Source organism: Homarus americanus, unplaced genomic scaffold (assembly GCF_018991925.1).
Source record: "Homarus americanus isolate GMGI-L3 unplaced genomic scaffold, GMGI_Hamer_2.0 scaffold39675, whole genome shotgun sequence".
In the NCBI taxonomy this organism is placed as follows: domain Eukaryota; kingdom Metazoa; phylum Arthropoda; class Malacostraca; order Decapoda; family Nephropidae; genus Homarus; species Homarus americanus.
In genome coordinates, this window is record NW_024736071.1 from 9,763,163 (window position 1) to 9,788,126 (window position 24,964).

At 37.9% G+C, this 24,964-nt stretch overlaps 1 protein-coding gene across 5 annotated transcripts in view; it reads right to left on the bottom strand.

Annotated features, from left to right (window-relative positions):
- The window catches only part of LOC121871778 (tuberin-like), a 286,863-nt gene that overhangs the window by 212,116 nt on the left and 49,783 nt on the right, over positions 1-24,964 (bottom strand). For all 5 annotated transcript variants that reach the window (XM_042374251.1, XM_042374253.1, XM_042374252.1 and 2 more), the window contains exons 7-9: positions 22,947-23,088; positions 19,484-19,635; positions 11,500-11,672 (exon numbers count right to left, since the gene is read on the bottom strand). In XM_042374251.1, coding sequence (XP_042230185.1) covers positions 11,500-11,672; positions 19,484-19,635; positions 22,947-23,088 — 467 coding nt within the window. The remainder of the gene's footprint in view (positions 1-11,499; positions 11,673-19,483; positions 19,636-22,946; positions 23,089-24,964) is intronic.

Genomic DNA, 24,964 nt, shown 5'->3' on the forward strand with positions numbered 1-24,964 from the left:
TTTTAACCGAAAACTATTAAAAAAACGAGTAACATCTCTTGAACATTGGAAGATTAAGTGAAGTCTTTTGTTTTCGTCATGTATTTTATCCTATTTTACATTGAAATACATCACGTTTCAGCAAAATTACTATTTATTTCCAAGAATATATTCATTCAGGCGCAGTTTAGGTAAAATATACGTGTGATGTAAAATTTTTTTAATTGAAAACGATTCGAAAAACACGTACCCTCTAGCCCTGTTCAAGGAGAGGACTGGGAGAAGCTGTTTGGTGCTGCCGATGGCAAGGAAAATGATTTGGATGGATTTTAATGAAAATATTCAGAAATATGGTATCGTAGTATTTATTCAAGTCAATTAGCATAGAATATTATTGTAATACAACAGTAGTAACGATGTGGAGGAGGCGGAGGGATAGAGCGGGGAGGAGGTGACTGGCAGGAGCAGGGACGAGTGGAGATGCCAGACAGTACATTACGGGTGTATTAATTGTTTTTATAGCTATTTTTGCATTTTAATGTTAAATACTGTACATTACGTTTCAACAAAACTACCATTTATTTCTGAGAACATGGAAATGTAATATTTTTGCTGAAATGATGTACGTATTACAGTGGAAAGTGACGAAAGCAATGACTTTCGCTTTCTTTCGTTCAAAAGATGTTACTGTAATCGCTTTTCGAATGGTTTTCAATTGTGGGATTATAAGGCTAATGATAGGATAGAATATTATTGTAATACAGTACGAGTACAACAGCTTTTTAACTGAAAACCATTTGAAAAGCGATCATGGTAAAATATTTTGAACAACGAAAGAGAGCGAAAGTCTTTCGTCATGATTTTATCCCACTTCCCACTATAATATGTAAGTCATTCCAGCAAAAATACAGTGGGGTATGCTATAACGAACGGATCCTACTACGAATATTCCTATAACGAACGGTTTTACCTATAAAATTGAGAATGCTATAACGAACGCAACTCCTACAACGAACGCGGATGAATACGGGACTATTTCGCCTGGCGCATGAATATTGTTGTACCGCGACCCACAACAAGAGCGTCAGGCGCCATCTTTTTCTCATTGTGTAGCCAGTGCACCACTGTTATTGTTGAAATTTCGTCTTTTAATGTGGAAATTCGAGTTATTTGTATAACTATTTTGTTGTACAAGTATACAATTGTAACAATGAATCATCCAAAGCGAGTGAGAAAGCTAATAACCCTTGAAACTAAGAAAGAAATTATAAAGAAACGTAAGAATGGAAGAAGCATTGCGAAACTTAGTGATGAACATGGGATGGCTAAATCGACTATATGTACGATTTTGAAGAATAAAGGGGAGTTAAAAACAGTGCAAGTGGCTAAGGGAATCTTTAGACTTAGAAAGCAAGGTGTAATGTGATTGAAGAGATGGAAAATTTACTCTTAGTGTGGATAAAGGAGAAAGAAATGGCAGGTGGTAGCATTAGTGAAGCTATAATTTGTGAGAAGGCTAAACAATTGTTTGAGGACCTTAAAGCCAAGACTCCCAGTGGAAGTGATAGTGCTGTGCCAGTGTTTAGGGGTACCTGCATGCTGAATAACACTAAGGTAAGATAAAGTACCGTATTTTTTACATTTTCCACAGAATTTGTTCAGTGTTAAGTGGTTGTATTTGGGGGCCTTTAACGGATTAATCCTATAACGAACGAATGCTATAACGAACGAGGTTCTGGAACCAATTACGTTCGTTATAGCATACCCCACTGTATTACATTTCCATATTTATTTCCGAGAATATATTCATTCAGTCACAGTTAAGGTAAAATATACTTGTGATGTAATATTTTAATGAAATTCCAGTATCGTAGTTTTCTCGTTTCAAATTTAATTAACAAAGATTGATGTTTCAAATGTAATGAACAAAAATTTATGTCCAGTATCTATAAATTAACTTTAATAAATGAATACTTTGTTTTACATCGTCCTGTGCTACCATACCATGGATTTGGCTACTTTGGGCTCACAAAAGATCTGGCCTGGCAACTGTACCGACACTCACAGCTGGTGGTGTGTTGGTGCACCGTTTCCATTGTTTACTGGTAGTTACTGGTAAATATTTTTTAACCTAACGAAACTATTACCCGTTTAGAGGTCGACCCCCAATTTTTGCCAAATAATTTGGTCTTAAAAACTCGAACTACACACAGGTATATATGGTAAATAAGGACATGGGGGGCCAGGGATTTTTTAGGGGCCAGGGATTTTTTAGGGGGGGGGGCAGCAATAGTACACGGATTTTTAACATTCACGGGTATCTCTGTTACCTAACCCCCGCGAATGTTAAGGGCCGACTGCATGTATGTTGCGTTGTCAAAGTAAGAGAAACAATTGCAATGGTGTGTAAATGAGGCAGAAAGTTAGATCGGTAACCTGGGACTTGGTCACAATTTATATGATGCCATATGGCAGCAAGGTCTACCATTAGACAATACCTGTACATTATGCTTGCAATATCTTCCCAGGCAGTAGTACCTCCCTGTTTGATAGCTGTTTACTACCTTGATGCAACATTCCTAGATTAGACTATTGGGGGTTGCCTGTTCTACCTCTTGGTTTGAATTTTTTTAAATGCAGTTTGGGAGGTTCCCTAATCCAACTCTTGGCTCATATTTTTTGAAAATCAATCCTTGTGCATGCTTAACCCCACATTTTCCCTGGCCTTCATAGCTTTCCCCAACAGAATCAAGGAAGAAAGAGATATTGAGCTCTTCAAAGTAAATTACCAGCATATAATAATATAAATAAACTATTGGTTTAATATTAGAATTGTATTGTGGCAGATACGTAAACGTTCCAGAGTTCCGACTCCTACTCCTATCTAACTCCCGACTTTGTCAAGTATTCAGAACATTATTATTGTAATATCATCCTTTATTACTTCAGCTACCAACAATAGTATATATACCTTATGGTAGAGAATAACCATATACGAGGCCATTTTGGCGCCAATTGAGACCAAATAAACAACTGAGTCTGGGTAGTAAATGAACATCACCTTGTGCACGGTAGTAAAGAAAATTATCACTAGAAGGATAGGTACTCTTTTCTGCACAGGTTTCATATTACCTTCATCTGATGACAATTTGTCAACAGAGCTAACAAATTAGACCAATATCGAAACATTAATTTCATTATAGAGCAAACCCATCTCATAGTTGCCATTCTAATGACTTTTCCGTTGCCGTTTGTGTAAATTTCCGTTGTTATAACTTTATTGATTATTAGAATGGTACTTAAATAGTCTTTATTGCTTGGGTACATAAATGAAATGATATGAAAGAATGCATGTGATTGGTCCAGATGTGAAGAAGCACTTGTGATTGGTTAGATTCCAAATTTCTCCTGTGTCCTGTGATTGGATATTTAAAACTATTGTTTGGAGCATGTAATGTGTAATGATTTTTGTTTTTTCTCAATTGTATTGGAGTAAATGTATTAAAAAACCATACTTAAGTAAAATTACTGAAATGTTTTATAACTTTTGAAAAAGTAAATACCCCAAAATTTGACTTGAGTACAGTACTCAAGTAAATGTATTTTGTTACTTTACAACTCTTGAGTACAGATAATACATTGATCAGAGATATGATAGAGGAGTAGATAATAATGATAGGACATTTAATAGGGTACTGAACCATAAAACTACTGAACTCTACTTTAGTTTACTGAAACAACTAAATCTACTCCGATGGTAGTTACAACTGACAGAACACAAACCTGATAGTGTATATTCTAGAACAAGACCTACCCCCTCCCAGGAGCTGCTGCCAATTGTGTTTTATTGCTTGTTACTGCTATTCATATTTCAGTAAAACTTCAATAACTCGGACTTCAACTTCTTGGAATTCACTTTTTTGAAACTCTCCAACGTGCTCGGGACTGCCTCTCTATTTATCAGAAATATTTTTAAAAGTCCGGAAAAACGTGCATCAGTCCTGACAGTTGTGTGTTCATACATGCATGGGCTCATCTGCCATGTGCCTCATTACGATTCCTGCATTCATACTTATCACCAATATCTTGTGTCTCTACAGTTTACCGGTAAGTTTGTATAGTTAATATCAAATACAGTGACCCCTCCGTTAACGAACTCAATCCGTTCCAGAAGGTCGTTCGTTAACCGAAAAGTTCGTTAACCGAAACCATTGTTTCAATGGGTTTTTGGGTAATTGGTTCCAGCTCACCGAAAATTTCCTAAATTCAACAAAAATGGTAGAAAAGTTCACTTACTTTGAGGTGTGTATGTAGAAGGCTCCTGGATGATGATGATGATGATGATGGGATTTAGAATTGGGGTGGAGGAGAAGGAAGAAGAGAAGGCATTGGGGTGGAAGAGAAGTCACCCCATGGCGCCATTTCACCCATAAAATTTTAGCTCTCTGGTGTAATTCAAGATTATTTTCTTTAAATCAACACTGCACTGCATTATATATTGTCAATATGTAAAATATATTTCAAAATGACCAATAATTTGCTTGGAAACACAGAAAAAAAGTGTTTAGTTGAAGAGAGTCTCAAGCGAGATGTTACCTCCAGTGAAAACAGAGAGAGACTAACTCCTGTTTGCTGTGTTAAGAGGCTGGATGCCGCACATTAAACTAGTCACTTTACCTTCAATTATGTTCAATAATTGTTAAAATGACTAAAAAATTGAATATTAAACTTTTAAAATTATGAATAGTATAAACTTCTTGATATTTACTAAAATAGTAAGGAATTTAAGCCCTAGAACCGATTAATGTATTGGCGGACTGATACTAAAGCTGGTTGCCCGGTCAGTGCAAGCAAAAACATGTTGAGGTCGGTTCCTAAGAACTTCGTTAACCGAATTTTTTTTCGTTAACCGAATTGAAGATCCTTATGTAAGGCAGTTCGTTAATCGAAATTACGTTAACCGAGGTGTTCTTTAAACGAGGGGTCACTGTATACTGGTAGTATGCTAATTGAAAAGAACCTTGTATAGTAGCTGTATTAAGTTGTAAATAGAAAATGAATACTATCCAGTTTAAAATACACTATAAGTGCCAAACAATACACATACTGTTTGGTAAAAGTACCTCAAAATAAATTTCTTCCACTATTGAGTCTACCATCTACAACATCTAATACAGTAAATAAAAATACCTTCATCAGTTTTCTTTATTTTGTTCTATTTAACCCATAAACGATTGCTAGCGTTTTATATAGAGTATGTACTGTCATTAATAGAGATACTGCACAGCAGTCTCATCAGACTTGATAGGGGCCTAACTAAGGTTAATAGGTAAGAGAGATGACACTTCATGTGTAAACATGCTGGAGGTGGTGGGTGGGGGTGGTCATTGCTGCATTTGCCAGTTTGTTTTTATTTATTCATTATTATATTCTCGTATGATCAGCCTCTGATGGTGTATATTCCATCATAAATAACATATTAATAATAGAAAAAATACAATTTATTATTCGTAATTTTACGTCAAAATATAAGGATAAGCTGTATCAAAAGGTAATTGCTTCCCTGACCACTCATCACCTCCTGTAGTAAAAGCCAACTTTCGACCTAACGTCTCGCTCTATTTTCTCTCCTTTCTCCCTCGCATGACGTAGTAATTTAACAAGAAATTTCATTATGAGAATGATGCAAAATAAAATAAAACAGGGTAACAAGATATAGTTATTAACTCTACTGTATACTTTATCATTTTCATTTTAAAATACCATAATGAAGATGGACTTCATAGAGCTTGTTTTACAAGAAATGAGGATTTGAGTCATGACTTCCCAAATACACTTGTCAACAAATAGTTGTCTTTCTCCAGCAACCATAGAGAACAGGTTTATGGGTACTTAGTGCACATGCTGGCAGGCCTGCTGAATCTAGAAATTTCCACCAGTCCATAATTTTTTTCAAAATGTGAGGGGATATCTTTAAAAAAAAATCTTAATGATGGAAACAGTGGCTCACAAAATGGATGCATGTCATGATGAGAGAGAGGAGAGAGAGAGAGAGAGAGAGAGAGAGAGAGAGAGAGAGAGAGAGAGAGAGAGAGAGAGAGAGAGAGAGAGAGAGAGAGAGAGAGAGAGAGAGAGAGAGAGAGAGAGAGAGAGAGAGAGAGAGAGAGAGAGAGAGAGAGAGAGAGAGAGAGAGAGAGAGAGAGAGAGAGAGAGAGAGAGAGAGAGAGAGAGAGAGAGAGAGAGAGAGAGAGAGAGAGAGAGAGAGAGAGAGAGAGAGAGAGAGAGAGAGAGAGAGAGAGAGAGAGAGAGAGAGAGAGAGAGAGAGAGAGAGAGAGAGAGAGAGAGAGAGAGAGAGAGAGAGAGAGAGAGAGAGAGAGAGAGAGAGAGAGAGAGAGAGAGAGAGAGAGAGAGAGAGAGAGAGAGAGAGAGAGAGAGAGAGAGAGAGAGAGAGAGAGAGAGAGAGAGAGAGAGAGAGAGAGAGAGAGAGAGAGAGAGAGAGAGAGAGAGAGAGAGAGAGAGAGAGAGAGAGAGAGAGAGAGAGAGAGAGAGAGAGAGAGAGAGAGAGAGAGAGAGAGAGAGAGAGAGAGAGAGAGAGAGAGAGAGAGAGAGAGAGAGAGAGAGAGAGAGAGAGAGAGAGAGAGAGAGAGAGAGAGAGAGAGAGAGAGAGAGAGAGAGAGAGAGAGAGAGAGAGAGAGAGAGAGAGAGAGAGAGAGAGAGAGAGAGAGAGAGAGAGAGAGAGAGAGAGAGAGAGAGAGAGAGAGAGAGAGAGAGAGAGAGAGAGAGAGAGAGAGAGAGAGAGAGAGAGAGAGAGAGAGAGAGAGAGAGAGAGAGAGAGAGAGAGAGAGAGAGAGAGAGAGAGAGAGAGAGAGAGAGAGAGAGAGAGAGAGAGAGAGAGAGAGAGAGAGAGAGAGAGAGAGAGAGAGAGAGAGAGAGAGGTGTGTGGTGTGTGGTGTAATAATAATAATTATTAACGGTTTATTGAAAAAGGTGTGTGCGTGCGTGCGTGTGTCACAATACGTGCTTGTCTTCTGCTCTCTTCCTTACAGGATTACAATTACCATTGGTTGAATTATTTTACCTATAATCTTACCATTTTTCTGTGGCTGACTGTTTGCTAAACTTAAAGCCCGAGCTGATTTTTTTTTATAAAAACTATATTGATTCATTGCAATTGTACAATATTAATTAGTACACGTTCACTCGCCGTCTTTTCCTGTGTTGGTGGTGCCTTGGTGAGACAGCATTCTTATGCAGATTGAAGAAATATTCAACATAAAATCTTTCAAAATCGTAGGATCTACATAAGAGGTTTAGTTCACTTTTGCATGGGGCAAAATTATTGCTCGCCTATTTCTCACCCGACGGAGTTGTAATTTTTTAATCTGACTCGCCGTAAAGATTTTTCACTCGCTGGTGACACACTCGTACCCAGTACACATGTAGAAGCACTTCTACTATTTATACTATGGGAAAACAATTTACAGTACGAAACAGTTATATCACTGAAAACAGTTATCAACATCCAGATTTACTGAATGTCTGATTTTCCAGAAACAATACAGATCAACAAGGTTATGCCAAAATAAATTTTCTCTATAAAAATGCTACATGCCTTTCAGATATGCCCATAGGGTTCTTTGCTTGGTACTCATACAATGTCACTTGGACTATTCCTGCTAGTCATGGTACTCTGCCCTATCACAGAAGCTAAAATCCAAGCTACAAATTACTGTATTCAAAATCTAGCAAGGAGGTTCATTCTTGATTTGAACACAAGAGATCACATTGGTCACGAAGTTCTTCAGTCACTGAACATGTTGAGTGTGATGGATAGAGTGAAGCAACTGAGGTACGGTGCTTATTTTAAAAATTGTGGGTATCTACCATGATGTGACGTCCTGCTGCTTACCAAACTGTTGTGTTCTCCAATGCTTTTCTTGAGGAATTCTAACCTTAATTATAACTTTTTTTGTGGTTTCAAAATGCCATTAACTGGTGGTAGTACATCTCGTGCAAAGAGAGTGAGGAAGTGATGAATTTTACAGAAAATTTAAGTGATGGATCAACTCGTTAGCATCACGAATGTGTCAGATGTTGGAGTAAACGAGTCAAACGCTCGGTCCATCAAGATGAAAGGCAAGGAAATTAGAACCAGTGCTGCTCATAGAGCCTCACAAAGTTTCAAAGTTAAGTATTAGATACGTGTGCATTTGTGTGTGTGTGTTAATGGTGCAGTGGTGGTGGTGGTATGAGCCATGTGGGGCAGGATGCAGACAAGGCGACTCCACTACTGTAATTTGGTTGACTTTCTTAACATCACACCACATTCACTGGCTTACTCATTTAATTTCTTTTTCTTAACACAATACAACTGTATAAAGTAACTGTGAGTGCTGGTGTAGTATTTCTAATGCTTAGGTAAAGTTTTTTGCTCTATTTCTGATTTTTTTTTGTTTTTGGTCTCTAATTTAATGTATGCTATTAATGTTAGGGTACCTGGTGTCTGCAGTCAAGCAAAAAATGCTTTCTTCTTTACTGCTTGATTGATTGTGGTAATTACATCCATGGTGACACAACAACTTAGGTCATATGTCACAAATTAAAATAAAGACTAAAGAGACTAAAATCAAATAATGAAAGGTAAAAAAAAAAAAATAAGTAATAAAACATACAACTTTTCTAAAAAAAAATAAAAAAAATAATAATTTATTTATTTATTTTTTGTTTTAATAGATACAACTGAAAGCTTGTGTAGAAGGCCGGCCTCCTCCATGAAGGAGAGGAACCCCCCACCATGCTGAACTGTATAATGCATATGTAAGGGCAGTAACAAGCAGGATGATTGTTCGCCGCCCGCTTACTTGTTCGCGTCACTGCTGCCTCGCACAGAGATCAGACACTACCCAGTTAGCACCACCTCCCCACTGCTCGTCCAAATTCTGGTTGTGTTCTCATCTGAGGCTCTGGACTCGTGGGCTGTTTCCCCAGACCTTCACAAATCGACTGTCAATCTCCGGACACCTACCCCACCTACTACCGCGGCTGCCACGTCATCGCCACTTCCTCCACCATCTGTGCCCCAGTGTTTCTCCTGTGTAGCAAGACATCGCCCACAGAGGTCAAATGAGGAAGCTGACTTGACCTTCCCCCTGAGAGTGGATCACCGCTTTCCCGAACCTTCCCCAGGGCCGCTGCAGTAGGAAATATCTGTTCATTGTTTGACTCCAATAATCGTTTGACTCCAGTAATTGTTTGACTCCAATAATAATTGTTTGACTCCAGTAATTGTTTGACTCCAATAATAATTGTTTGACTCCAGTAATTGTTTGACTCCCATAATCGTTTGATTCTCTTGTTTGATTCCATTAATTGTTGACTCCCGTTAATTATTTGATTCCCTTAATTGTTTGGCTCCTTAATTGTTATTTGATGTTTGTTTGAGTGGTGTCATTGTTTTGTGTTAATTTTATAGTAAAGAGATGTCAATCTCGAACGGTTGTTTGTTATCCCTCGGAAAACCATGGTTCTTGACTTTCCTTTTATAAGATCCTGATTAGGCTGGCAAGGGATTTCTATCCCTAAGTCCCAGGCCTTTACAGCATAGATTATATATATACAGTAAAACCTCGATTAACCGACCCTCAATTAACCGACTTTCGGATTAACTGTCAATCCCGAACCCCTAATTTTTTTTTTTTTTTACGGAGACTAGCCCACCCAGGCACAGGTCACTGACCTACATCGGGACTTGGGGGGAGGATAATGTAATAATATTAATAATGATAATGCTAATAAAAATAATGATAGTAATAAAGAACCATAAAGAAATGCAAAAATGAAAAAAAAATCAAGAGTGAGAAACAATGTACCTGTATGTATGTTGTGTTGTCAATAGTAAGAGAAACAATTGAGACCCTGCAATTGTGTATAAATGAGGCAGAAAGTCAGATCAGCAACCTGGGACTTGGTCACAATTTTTGTGATGACATGTTCTTTGACTTTTCCATTTTTTATTCACGGTTTCTGTGCTGGTTCATATTTATTTACTAAAGTGGTTAATGTTTTAAAGCAAATTCTATTGAAATATGAATGGCAAATGAACAAAAATGAATAGAGGGACTTAAATGAAGTCGGTTACGGAAAGGTACTTTGAAAATGTATGTTGTATTTCCGTAGACTTTATGTACTATTAACCGACCTTTTTGATTATCCGTCGGCCCCTTCCCCCCATATGTGGTCGGTTAATCGAGGTTTTACTGTACATGCAAATCCAACTGTAAACCTGTATGACAATTTTACTAAATAAATATTATTATATAAAATAATATGAAACAGGATATACTTGAAAGAAATATGGATGAGGTAAAGACAGAAGAAGTATATAGGGAAGGACAGAATGAGTAAAGTTAAGTTGATAGATCTGTGATCTCAATTACAGACACTCTTGGAGAATCAGAGATTTTGTACCAAGTACCTGTATCATTAAAAATTTTAATTGGATTTAGATCCATGTTCATTATTCTGACTTAAGTTTATTTTGAATCACTTAATTTAAATCATTTCAATCTTGATCCAAACAAAGTCTTCCCTGTTTCTTCACCACTGCATCACAAGTTCAATCTTGTGTCAAGTGTGAGAAGGGTATTATCCATTGTCACCAGACCAATTATCAATTATTTTCCTTGGGTATTCCTCTTTCCTGCTGAACTAACACTGGATCACAAATAATGAAGGACAAACTTATCAGGAACAATGAGAGGAAAGTCAGTTTTTGCTGGGTTCCGGCCCATGTGGAAGAGAAAGGGAATGAGCGTGATGTTGTGGCGAAAGCTGCTGCTTCTTGCCCTGTGGCACATCATTCCCCTCTACCTGCCTCTGATATCAAGCTAGTATAATAAGAGCTGCCAATGCAGATGGGATGCTGTTGGAGCAAACAAGCTCCCTTTACATCCATCCTGCATTGGGGGCCTGGGGGATATCACGACTGTCGCGGCGCCGAAAGACTGCTTTGGCCCAACTCCGTATTGGCCACACATGGCTCTCATTGTGATAACTGCCTGATCCCATTGACTGTTCGACACCTCCTGGTGGAATGCCCCAGTCTCAGTTCTCAGATGTCTTTGTAGTAAGCACCTCTCTCAATCCCAGTGGGGGGGGGGGGGACAGGTCTTACTGTCTCTCTTTGGTGCTGTGAGGGGTAGTGTGGGAGGGGACATCCTCTCCTTCGTAGAGGAGGCTGGACTTCTACACAAACTTTGAGGTTTGTCAATTAACATTAAAAATTTTTTTACGAAAGTTCTATGTCATTTATTACTTGTGTTTGTTTTTTTACCTTGCATGAAACAAACTACTGGTGTCCTTCCCCTATGAAGGAGGAAAACCAAAAATAAAACTCTATATTATAATCCTCCTTTTCTGAATCCACAATGTTTCTTCCCCCAGCAGGTGACCTGTATAGTACATAATAATGTGCAACACATTTAAAAAGACACTATATGAGCAGAGTACAGTATACATCACCTGTTGTTGTTGTACACATCGGCAAGTACTGCTAATGCTTTGGTCCTGACGTTAGGTCTATGATCATGGCGATAGTACTGGTTGAGCAGTGTGCCCAGATTTGCCAACCAATGAGGACGAAGAGGATCTACACCTTGGGCAAGGTGGTCAAGAAGACGAAGAACTGAAGACTCCTAAAAACATAATATTTAAAAATAAGTATCAAGATTCTGCTGAGAAAGACTTAAACTAAATAAATAAAAAATTAAAATTATGAATGGTATCACTCACCTATACTAATGACAATAAAAAAAAAACACTTTAATAATGCCCAGCTGTGAATTTTAAAAGTAAATATAGTCAGTTTTTTTCAACATTAATCACTTGTCCACTGACAAGAAAACCTAGTGAAAAACTTTTATTCACCATATCGTGCTTACATGGTACAGATTGAACCTCACTAGACCAGCAAGCTTGGAACCAGACCAGTACCGGACTATTGAAAATTCTTAACCACTAAAGCTTAGGTTAAAAAAAGGAAACTAATGTGCATATTGTACTGATACAACTTCTGTAAGCATACACCTAGCCCAGGCTTAGTGGACCACATTATAACATAATGCTAGTGCCCTGGCACAATTTTATTCTATTGTGACACAGAAATAAGCACAGTCTGACCTCGCAAACTCGTGCTAATTGGTATCCCACCATGGCCAAATTTCCGAAAGGCACGGCTTTGCGGAATAAGCATTAAAAACATGAAAATTTGCTAAACAATTGCTAAAACCTAAATCTAATTGTACAACATGAATCTTTAGTTGTACACTTGCACTCCAATGTCATATTTATCAGACAGTTCTTTAACACTTATTCCACTTTATACTGTATAAATGTGGTTCAGAGTTAGTAAAAACCTCATAATTCAAAATAATCGTGTTGATTGATTGATCGTGGTAATTACATCCCTGGCGGCACAACACCTTAGGTCATATGTCGCTGAATTATAAAAAAGGCTTAAAAGACTAATATCAATTAATACAAAAAATAACATAAAACTTTTGTAAAAATCATTTAAATATCAATATATAAAACTCAAAAGCTTGCGTAGAAGGCCGGCTTACTCCACGAAGGAGAGGACGTTCCCTTCCACGCTACCCACTCCTCCCCCAGCACCAAAGAAAGACGGGAAGACCTGTCTCCTCCCCATCTTGCACTAGGAGAGGTGCATACGACGAAGAAATAATAGGGGCTTCTAGGCCTTACAAATTAAGAGATTTTATAAAATATGAGGGACACCTTCTCCTGAGGGAAAGAAACTAAAAACAACACTACTTCTCCGTCATCTGCACCAATAAAAATTTAAACATTTCTAAGTACAGTGCAGTGATATCCCCGTTTGCCGGAACAATTGGTGCAGAGCACTTCTGGGGATGAGAGATTTCCGGCTAACCGGAAATATTTCCGGTTACTGGAAAAACTTTCCGAGTGTTTAAACTGTGCATCTTGAACAGACAAACACTAGCCCACATCCTCAGAATATTTCTGTGTGCTGGGAAGGTTTCCAAGAGTCTAAACTAAAAATCTATATCATATGGTCATGAAAGAAGCTGTGTGTTACAGCAAAGACTGGTATTTTGCACTCCCTTGAAGCTGTGGGTGATTAGTGGTTCTCGTGTAACTGACCTGACCTGACATAATGTCAGGTGGAGGTAGGGTGGGGTATTAGTGGTCTCATATTACTTACCTGATACAATGTCAGGTCACCCATTGTCAGGTGGGGGAATAGTGGGTCAGAGGACCTGAAGATGTCTTGAATAAACGTGAAAGCTAAAATACAGTATTTTTTATACTTACACTTTTCATAATGTATCCCTTCAACATTACGTTAGAAAATAATTTAAAATGTGGAGTGACAAAGCAGGAAGGTGTGGGTGATTAGAGAGATGGAGTGGAAAGGAGCGGTAACATGCACCAGTGTTGCCAAGCGCTAAGCTCCTCAACAGCTGATCTTTCAATTCACCACCACATAGTTAACCACTCATAAATTTATGTCATACACTATGGGGGTGTGTTAGTGGTGTTAGGTGTCTGGGTGTGATGTGGCATTAATTAATAAATAAGCAATCTTGTATTGTCAATGACAGTCGTTTGATGAATAGTAGCATACTACAATTGTCACTACTATTCATCAAACTACTGTACTGTCATTAACAATACAATATTTTTATTCATTGTTCATTAATAAATACCCCAACACCACATCATACATACACACAACATCTAGTTTACAGTCTTTTGTGTGAGACACTGAGTTGGAGGTAGGTTGGGAGGCAAGGTGTAGGAAGAGAGGCAAGGTGCAGGCAGGGACTGGCACTCCACTTTCCACCAATGATCAGCCTCTTATGGTGTATGTTTTATCATGGTTAATATAAAATATTAAACACATTAAGCACAAATTATTACAGTAAAAATATCTTTATTAATTAATAAATAAAAAATAAAGTAAAACATTTTACAATAGGAATGGCAGGCATGGAGAGGAGTAGGGTAGAGGCATGAACTTTTTTGGGGGGTGTGCGGTTAGTTCCCTCCCTCCCTCCCCAAACCTCCAACACAGAGGACCTGGGAGCATGACGCAATATTTCGTCATTTTTCTATACATGTTATATCACAGCATTTAAGATTTTATATTATCAATGATAAAACATACACCATAAGTGGCTGATCATACAAGAATATATAATATAATAAATATTGGAGGTGTGTGTATCGCTGTACAGTATCTCCTACCGTTGGACAGGACTGATTCCCGTCAGCTTCCAGTTGCCATTAAGGGATTTTTTCCAAAGTGTTACGAACCACGCCATCAATTGTCATGATCTACCTACCCAGCACTACGAACCACGCCATCTATTGTCCTGATCTACCTACCCAGCACCACGAGCAACGCCATCTAGGGACAAAACCCGAGTATGACTAGTCTTAGTTACCACTCCGGGGTTTCCCTTCTCCATGTCCTGGTTGTTGAGTCACCTCCTCCAAGTCTTCCTCATCAGCTCCAGTTCGATGAGAGTTCAGTTCACTCTGGGAAGTGACCACAGGATCACCTATCCAGGAAACCTACGGCACAGTGACTACCTACCGTCTTCTACAATACTCAGCCTTACTCGTCAGCCATCTCAGCTCCGCACTTAAGTATTTGTAATCTTATATTGCCTCCCCACCTCCACCTTGCTTCAAATTATTGTATGTTGTATAAATATGTATATACTGTTAATGTTTAGGTTAAGTATAGTTAAAGGTAATTTATAAGAAGCTGAATATTTTGTTAAGGAATTTATGGTACTTTATTATACACAACACAAACTCGCATCCTTTGTCTACCCTTTTATAGTCCGATTGTCATTGTTTTTTTATTGTTGTTGCCTGTTGGGATCTGGGTAGACTTTTAACTATATTCTAAATCCCCAACTCGTAACAAAAGCAATTATCCAATAGAATTTGGAATGAAATGAGTGGGCGGGCATTAGAGCTTATTGTATTGCTCTTTGTGTTCAATGAAAGACAAAAGTTGTGTCGTGAAATTTGGTGAGAACATATGTCAAAGGGCTAAACTTTTTGGTGCGCTCTGCCTTGTGGTAGGGCTCCCATAATGTTTCACGAGTTATATTTAATCTTCGGACAAAACCGCGACACGACTTATGTCCTTGATTGTATATTAAAGCCTCGCCTAACGATGGTTGTAGATGTAGTAAAATTAATGTAAAAAATACTGTATGTAGCTTTTATTTAATGTTATGTAATGTATGTACAGTAGAAGTGACCATGTAGTCATGCACATGTATCTGTACGGGGAGGGGGGTGGCGCGGTCACTTTTACCCCCCCCCCCCCACTGAGGATAGATTAACGTTCATAAAATGCCACTGACTTGACTTACGAGAATATAATTTGGCTTGCTGGAATTCATGTAAGATAGCAATTAATTTGAGTATAAACATCACTTATTTTGCACCATACATAATAATTTTAGTAATTAACTTAGTACATTTGAGTAAAAGTTGTGATAATTTATGTGGTTGCAGTTTCAAAGCTTTGTGATATCACTTATGTATAATGAGTCTCCATATGCCCTGGTTTATTCATAAATCAGTTGTCTTCGTGCAAAAGTAGCCCTGTCGAGCTGTCATGTATCAATTAATTTTAAAATATAAATTATAATGTAAATTGTAATAAGACAATGGTTTAGTAGTGCTGTTAATGTGTGTGCTGTGTAAGTGTGTTGGCATGTCAACTCACCACCTGACTCCTGAGCAAACTCTTCATCAACTTCTTCAAATCCTGCATTGTGCTTGGCAAGCTAAACGCACGCACGCACGCACACACACACACACACACTCACACGCACACAGAAGGTGTTGTGAGGGGCCTGATGTGGTGTAGTAATTCCCTCGCAGAACATGGGAACATGGGAGCATAGGAGTGGAGGTGGCTGCAGTGGGCATATTGGCCCATACTGGGACTGCCCAGTATGGGCCAATGGGCTCGCTGCAGTTTCCTCCATTCTTGTGTTCTGCGAGGGAATTACTATACCACATTGGGCCCCTCATAACACCATCTGTGAGGGAATTACTACACCATGTGATGCCCCTCATAACACCATCTGTGAGGGAGTTACTACACTACGTATCTGCCGTTCAACACCTCAGCGCACAAGATCTACGTGACCTCAACTGTAAACATTAATCTGTATGTTCACTATGTTCCGTTACCTTTCTCTAATGAAGGCTTTTGCTAAACCACCAATGTCAATGTATGTAGTAAGTCATTTATGTCCGATGTATATTTTCAGCCTTAGGGCTGCAAAACTTTTTCAATAACACACACACACACACACACACACACACACACACTACATCCTTGACCACCGAAGGGTCAAGACGTACCTGGCGCTCCTCTCGGAGCAGCCAGGTCAACTGTTATGTTGGCCCATACCAACTCCCTCCCCTGAACCCTCCTCCCCACCGGAATATCAACAAGTTCACGCCAGAAGTTACTATTTCATTTAGGAAAGAAATGGAACCAGTGTTAAACAGAGGTGAACAGTGCTTAAGTCAGTGAGAACAACTCAACAGTAACAATGGTACCCAAGTTGACCTTTCACACAGTGAGGTCCCAGGTACCCAGTGATAACGGCCCGTGAGACCCAACTACCAGTGATGTGTTAATCCGTCTACGATAGGAAGGCCTGGAACCACACCTCACTCATATAACACCATCTGTGAGGGAATTATTACACCACGTGAGGCCCCTCATAACACCATATGTGAAGGAGTTACTACACCACGTGAGGCCCCTCATAACACCATCTGTGAGGGAATTACTACACCACGTGAGGCCCCTCATAACACCATCTGTGAGAGAATTACTACACCACGTGAGGCCCCTCATAACACCATCTGTGAGGGAATTACTACACCACGTGAGGCCCCTCATAACACCATCTGTGAGGGAATTACTACCACGTGAGGCCCTCATAACACCATCTGTGAAATTACTACACCACGTGAGGCCCCTCATAACACCATCTGTGAGGAATTACTACACCACGTGAGGCCCCTCATAACACCATCTGTGAGGGAATTACTACACCACGTGAGGCCCCTCATAACACCATCTGTGAGGGAACTACTACACCACGTGAGGTCCCTCCTAACACCATCTGGGAGGGAGTTACTACACTACGTTTTTGCTGTTCAACACCTACATTAATCTGTATGTTCACTGTATGTTCCTTTACCTTTCTCTAATGAAGGCTTTTGTTAAACCACCAATGTATGTAATAAGTCATTTATGCCCAATGTATATTTTCAGCCTTCGGGCTGCAGAACTTTTTCAATAAACCGTTAATTATCACACACACACACACACACACACACACACACACACACACACACACACACACACACACACGGGAATTAGGACAACAAGCATTCAGTGAGGGTGTTGTTGTGTGACTGCATGGAGACGAATTAAAAGATCAGCTGTTGGGGAGCTTATCGCTTGGCAACACTGGTCCATGTTACCACTCTTTTCCACTACATCTCTCTAATCACCGACACCTTTCTGCTTTCTCACTCCATATTTTAAAATGTTATGTAATGTAATATTGAAGGGATACAACTTTGCTCATTTATACCTATACTTATCACAATCTCCCTAAAAATACTTTAGTTTTCGTGTTTATTCAAGGTATCTTCAGGTCATGAGACCCACTAATCCCCCGGCCAAAAAAGGGTGACCTGACATTCCATCAGAAGGTCAGTAATATGAGACCACTAATCCCCCACCCTACCTGTTTTATTTTACTATATTGTACTGTTGTGTACTGGGCATGCATGAAAGATAAAACAAACGAAAAAACATCCATTTGGTGTAAGTAAACCCGCTGAAGGCCTGCACAAAAATTACCCAGATTCTAGGATATCTCGCTCATGAGAGGCCTACATCTGCCCCTCCCCTCCTATATAGATAATTCTAGACTTAGGCTAGCTCAGAAGCAGAAGCGACCCCTGAATGTTGACCAAAGGGCTACTCTCCCCTCTCACACCAATAGAAGAAGCCACACAATATCTATGTAGAAACCACACATAGGGGCATATTATTTCTTTAACTTATAGACCAGTACTCCCATGCCATAAGCCATGAGCAACTCAACTCACAAGATATGCTCAAGTCAAGATATTAAAGAACAATAGCTTCATTGAAACAAAATCGGAAGCTACAGGCATATGAGGTACGTGCCTAGGAATGAGAGGGTTAGTCCACAATTCTCAGAATACTCTTCAATACATTACAATGAAACCTCAATTTACTGAACTATATAGAAAGGAAAGTTCATATATTGATTGTCCATTAAATGTCAAACCCCCTTCTAACAGATTATCTGGAAAGAGAAGTATGTTATAAGAAGGTTTCACTGTACTTCAAATTTGCCATACTATGGTGGGAGTTTCATAGCATCCTATATTTCCTGTAATAGCTTCATGACAACCTCACTTGAGCTTCAGTATAATTTATGATATCTAGAGCCTCCAGGATGCCAGAAATCCGGACCACCGGAGAATCCGGACTTTTCGAAAACTCACTTTTTTTTTTTTAATTTAGCGGGCTTTTGTGTGTGTGTGCGCATGCGTGAGCGCCACAGCTGCACAGAGACAACAAGGGACCACGCAGTCGCCACTTTAAAACGAGCAATCAAACTGTGACAACGTATGTAATTTTGAGTCCTACTCTTTCCATTTACAGAGTACTGTACAAGCCCATAATAATGGCTCCTAAAGTAGATAAACTTCGCTGTGTGAAAAGAAAGAACACGTTGAAATTGAGTGACAAACTTGAAATAATTAAGAAACTAGAACGTGGTGTGAGCAATACTGTTCTAATGGAAACATACGACATTGGAAAGTCTATAATTTAAGATATAAAAAAGGCAAAGAATAAAATTCTAGAATTCATAGCTTTTTCTTTAAAACTGCTCGTTTTGATAAAAGAAGCATGCTATATTTGCTAATGAATAAACTATCAAAATGTACCTTTTCATCTCTTCTTATTCCTCCTTAAATTTGAATTTTAAAAGTACTGCCTGAAAATCCGGAAAATCCGAAAATCCGGAACGACCCAATCCCCAAGCAGTCCGGATTTTTGGACTTCTACTGTACATTGCTTCATACAGGGTGTGCCATAAACACCTGAATGTTTTTTAAATGTACTAACATTATAATGCAAAGTGGAAGATTTATTAACACATATAGATACATTCCCATGTCCAATGAGAGTTAATTTCACAATGGGTAGCCTTTAGGTTAGTATGGAAGCACTGCCTAGTGAGTTGGCTGGGTTTTAATAAAAAAAAAAAAAAAAACCAGGTATCTATTGCACACCCAATACAAAAAAATTACTGTATACTTGCCATATAATTACTATTGTTAATATTAGTTTACTTACCGGACGGAGGTCAGAATAAAGATTAATGATGGAGAAAAATTTATCAGATGATCCTCCAAACTGCTGTAAGTCAATAAGTTGTTCAATCACATCCAATATATCCTTCAGCACAGCCAGAATTGCTTGCTTTTCTTGCCCCTCTTCTAAAGCAACTGTAAACCACCAAAAAATCAGTTTTAAGCCAGAAAATTAAAGAAACTTTAAAAAGATACTCAAACTTCACCCCTTATCACTGATTAACAAGTTCAAACAGCTGCCAAAAATAACATAAAAACTTTTCAGTAGTAAGCCATGACCACATCTATGTTCATCTGAATCACTTGGATCCAAGTCATTAGAACCTGTCCTGAAATGTTTAACTATTCCTGGAGAAATAAAGAAAAGTTATAGAAACTGGTGATCTAAGGAGAGAGAATGTACCATAAAGACCATAAGTGGGGGGTAGGTTGGTAGAAGAATAAGAATAATTTAAAGGTACAGGCATACCCAGATAACCAGCGCATAAAAGGACCATAAAAAGGTGTGAAACTACGGTTATCGAAGTAATTAATCCCATAAGAATATAACAAATTCATGGGGTTAGGAACCAGCCACCAGAGTTGTAGAGTAACCAAATAAAATTACAGTATTACCCCGCTTTACGCGGTTTCACTTTACGCGATTTCTCATATAAGCGGTGCCTTGCCAGAACCGAACTTTCACTTTCCGCGGTTCATCATGTGACCTTTCAGTATATATATATATATATATATATATATATATATATATATATATATATATATATATATATATATATATATATATATATATATATATATATATATATATATATATATATACATATATATATATATATATATATATATATATATGTATAAAATGGGAGGAAGTGGCACACCTTGGCTGAGTCTTTATTCAAGACATCTTCTGAAGAGTGTGTGGATAAGGCAGTTGTTCCGTGTGTATATATATATATATATATATATATATATATATATATATATATATATATATATATATATATATATATATATATATATATATATACACATACATACATACATACACAGTAGTACCCCAATTTACGCGGTCAATTGAACCCACAGGGTACCGCGGAAAGTGAAAACCGCGTAAAGTAAACAACAGAACATATGGGATTAATTCCAATAGAGACTGGCCCGACCCCCAAACTCCACTTTTTCCCACAATACCTATGTTGTAGCAAAAATAACATCTAAATTTTATGATGGTATGCTCACACAATTAATATTTAAGAGAAATACAGTCGCCAGGTTATGTCCATTCAAATAATGGACTCAAATCTCCCCCCCCCCCTCTTCCCAGCTCACTGGCCCCTACCTCTCTGAGAAATGATTGGGTGAAACACTAGATTTTAACATTTAGTAATAAATAATACCTCAGACTAAAGTTAGGATAATATAAGTGACATTTCTGGATTCCTTGCAGGTCAGGGAATATTTTGAATGTAAACTTCATATATTTTGCACAAAAGATAAAATATTTGCTTTGTGTAAACCAAATTATTACATAAGATCTAAAATTTGTATGTCTAATGCAAAATCCATGATGTTTATATTCAAAATGATCATCATATTGTAAGAATTCCAGCAATGTAAATTATATTCTGGCCGGGTAATTTGTATGAATTTTATGCGCTAAATAAAAAATAATAATTATATTTCACAGCGTATATGAGTAGATGCACCGTGGAAAGTGAAAGTCCGGTTCTGGCAAGGTACCGCGTAAATGAGAAATCGCGGAAAGTGAAACCATGTAAAGCTACACAGGGTAATACTGTGTATATATATTAAATTATGACAAAATAAATATAACTGTATTACTGAAATTAAGACTAACCAATGATGTGCAATGTCACTATGGTTTTTTAATATTTTCATGGATCATGTAGTAAAAGGTGGTGAAAGGAAGTGTGATGGAGAGTTATAAGTTTGATGAATAAGTTGGGTCAGCTGCTGTTTTCACATGAAACTCCTTAAGTGAGTAATTCATCAGAAAAGTTACTAATGTTAATGAGTCAGGAAGGAGAAAGTTGATTGCATATGTGATAACTGTGACAAAAGTAAAATATTGAAAATAAAGAGAAAGGAGAAGTGGAGAATAAATGTTAGCAAGAATGGAGAAAAGGAGTGTCTCAGATACAGACAATTGAACATGACAGCAAACACAATGATGACAGAAGGAAAAGAGTAAAGGTGGATGGAGAAAAATATGGAAAGAATATTCTCTTAAAGAAGGCAATTATGCATATGTAGAGGGGAAATATTGCACCAACACTTTTATATGGGTGTGAAGCATGGGTACGAGGAAGGCAACAAAATAGTGTGCTTCAGGCCAATGTGAAAAGTAAATAGATGCACAGAACAAGAAAAATTATATAAAGAGATGCAAGTGAAAAAGTGTCAATAGGATGGATGCTACAAGGATAAAATAATTGACTGAAGGATGCATAAAAAGTGAGGGAGATTGGCATCCAGGAAGCATTAGCTGGTGCAGAATGGCATAGTGCTAACTGATTTTTTTGTCACCACTGGATTTTGTGATGTAACTCTTTTCCATATATAACTAATGTCTTATACAGTATGTCCACGCTTAACGTCGTCCCGCTTAACGTTGTTTCGGTACTGCGTCACTAAACTTTAGGGATCAAAAATTCGTTTAACATCCCGGTGATCCGATACTACGTCGTTTTGCATCGTCACGGACTACTTTTGATGGCGCATCACCCTCTCTCGTCTGGCCCCACTATGCTCTCTCGGTTCGGCGCAGTCTCAGTGACTCACCATCCTCCTACTCTCCCGCCCTCCCCCTCCGCTCCTGCCATACTCCTCCGCTCCCGCCACACTCCTCCCCTCCCTCCATCCGCCTCCTCTTCTTCACTACCCACCACACACTCACTCTACCACCTCTGCCCATCGGTGAGTACCAATACAAACTTAGTAGTTGTATATGTATGCATTATTTTCTATAGAAATGGCAATGATTTTCTGTATATGTAATGTATTTCATGGGGCAAAGGGAGGCTCAGGAACGTAACTCCCGTATTTTATCTATTTCTTATAGGGAAAATTGATCCGCTTAACGTTGTTTCGTATAACGTTGCATTTTTAGGAACGTAACCCCGACGTTAAGCGAGGACTTATTGTATCTTGCACATTTTGAAAGGTCTTACATGAGGTATTTCATGACATAACAATCTATGTAATATCTATCCTCAATGTATATTTATAAAACCTGGTAAAAAGGATCAAAGAGTAGAAGGGATCATATTTATGGTTGGAAACAGATTAAGGAACATTCTGAAAATATAATAAATATTACACGATATAATGCCAAGACAATAATCTTTGCATTCCACAATAATGAGATGAGATGAATTTTAGGACAGATGATTCTGACTTAACTAATTATTTATTTTCCTCACCTGTGTGTTCAAACAGTTTGATGAGTGTGTCCAGAACAAGATCCCACGATGATAAATGGAGCTCCATATACATCTTGGACACCAACTTCTGAATACTTAGAGCTACCTCATATATAACCAATATATGACCATTTTTAGCAGCCTAAAAAATAAAGAAGTTTGTTAAAACACACATAAATGGGTATTAGTCAGATATTAATGCTTAAATGGAAAGAGAAAACATTAACTGAAGCATAATATGTAGTTGAATATCAACATGAACTGTGAGAAAAAGGTGAAACTTTATTGCATTTTAAAGAAAGTTACAACTTCCAGTATAGGACTGGATGTACAACAGGAGTGTAATATATTCTAATAACTAAAAAAAAAAAACGATTGTTATCAAAAGTGGAGTACACTACAAGAAGGTTTTGAGTTTCATAAGAAACTGGCAAGTGAAAGACCGGTTATGGGTAAACACAAGAAATACACTCTGCCACGTTCATAGAGTGATACGGTATACAGTGGTCCCTCGATTAACGAACGGTCCAATTAACAAAATTTCGGTTAACAATTTAGCTCCCATAAGGATTTTCAGTTTGATTAACGAACAAAACTTTGATTAACAAAATCCTTACGACAAACACGTTTTGATGTGCGCATCGGCTGATTGGCTAGTCCGCCAATACAGTAATTGGTTCTGTGTTTACATTCGTTTCCAGTGAAGTAAATATCAAGAAAGCTGGTCTCTTGAATATTTCTGCATATTTTATATTAAAATTATTGGTCATTCTGAAATTTAGTTAACATATTGATAATACAGACAGTACAGGGAACAGTTTATGTGTGCCCATCAACTGATTGAATCACCCACCAACGCTTCTCAGTTTAACTTTGTTTACAGTGGAGTAAACATCAATTTTGTTGGTCTCTTGAATATTTTAGCATTTTTACATTAAAATTATTGGTCATTCTAAAATTTATTTAACATATTGATAATATACAGCGTAGAAATTATTATGAAACATGAAGAAGGCATGAGAACCAATGCACTCTGTAAAGAATATGGCATGTCATCATCGACTGCCTCTACAATCAGCTGTTTGATGTGTATACAAACTTGCCGGTAATACGACATACACCTCAAAGTAAGTTAAAATACAGTATTCAATTGTTTTTTATTTATTATTGTACAGTACTGTATTTAGTTTATATTTAATGTTTTGTTAATTCTTTTACCGGTATGTATAGTTTTTCTGTGAATTGGAACCAATTACCCAATATCCCATTGAAATAATAGATTCGGTTAACGAACGACTCTGTGGAACAAATTGTGTTCGTTAACCGAGGGACCACTGTATATACATGTATATAAATCAGAGAGCTTAGTATAGAATTAACATAAAATATAAAAATATTTACGTATGCACATTGCACAGCGAGTATAAGTCAGCATTTATGGAGTGTCCTGGAACGCATCCCACTTATTACAATAATTTATATGGGATAATGGTTTCGATGAACGAAAATTCACTTAACGAAAGCATTGTAGTGGAACGTAACCCTTTTGTTCAATGGGGACTTACTGTACTGTACTGGTATTTTTCTTCTCCTCCCAATCCTTTCTTTTGTATTAGATATACCGGTATAAAATTTTTGTCACTCATTATTTGCTTTTTCAGAAAAGTTTAGTTAACACTCTCGGGATCATTCACTCCTATGTGGCATTTTGATTTAATGTTAATGAAACTTTTTCCTCATGATCAGACATGCCATCTTGTCATATAGTTCATTTTCTCTAAAAGTTCCTGATCGAATTACTTCAAATTTTAAAGCCACTTTCTTCATGCCACTCTCCTGCATGGATCCAAGTTTTAAGGCTAGGTGGCAACACTTTCATGTGTGATAGACAAAGTGGCCTCCAAACAAAGACTCTAGTTTTGCATCTGGCTCACAAAGCGAGAGGTGTGTGTGTCCAGGGCACTATATAAAAATGACTACCGTGGTGTTTGCGCCACTATCTCCAAATAACTATTACT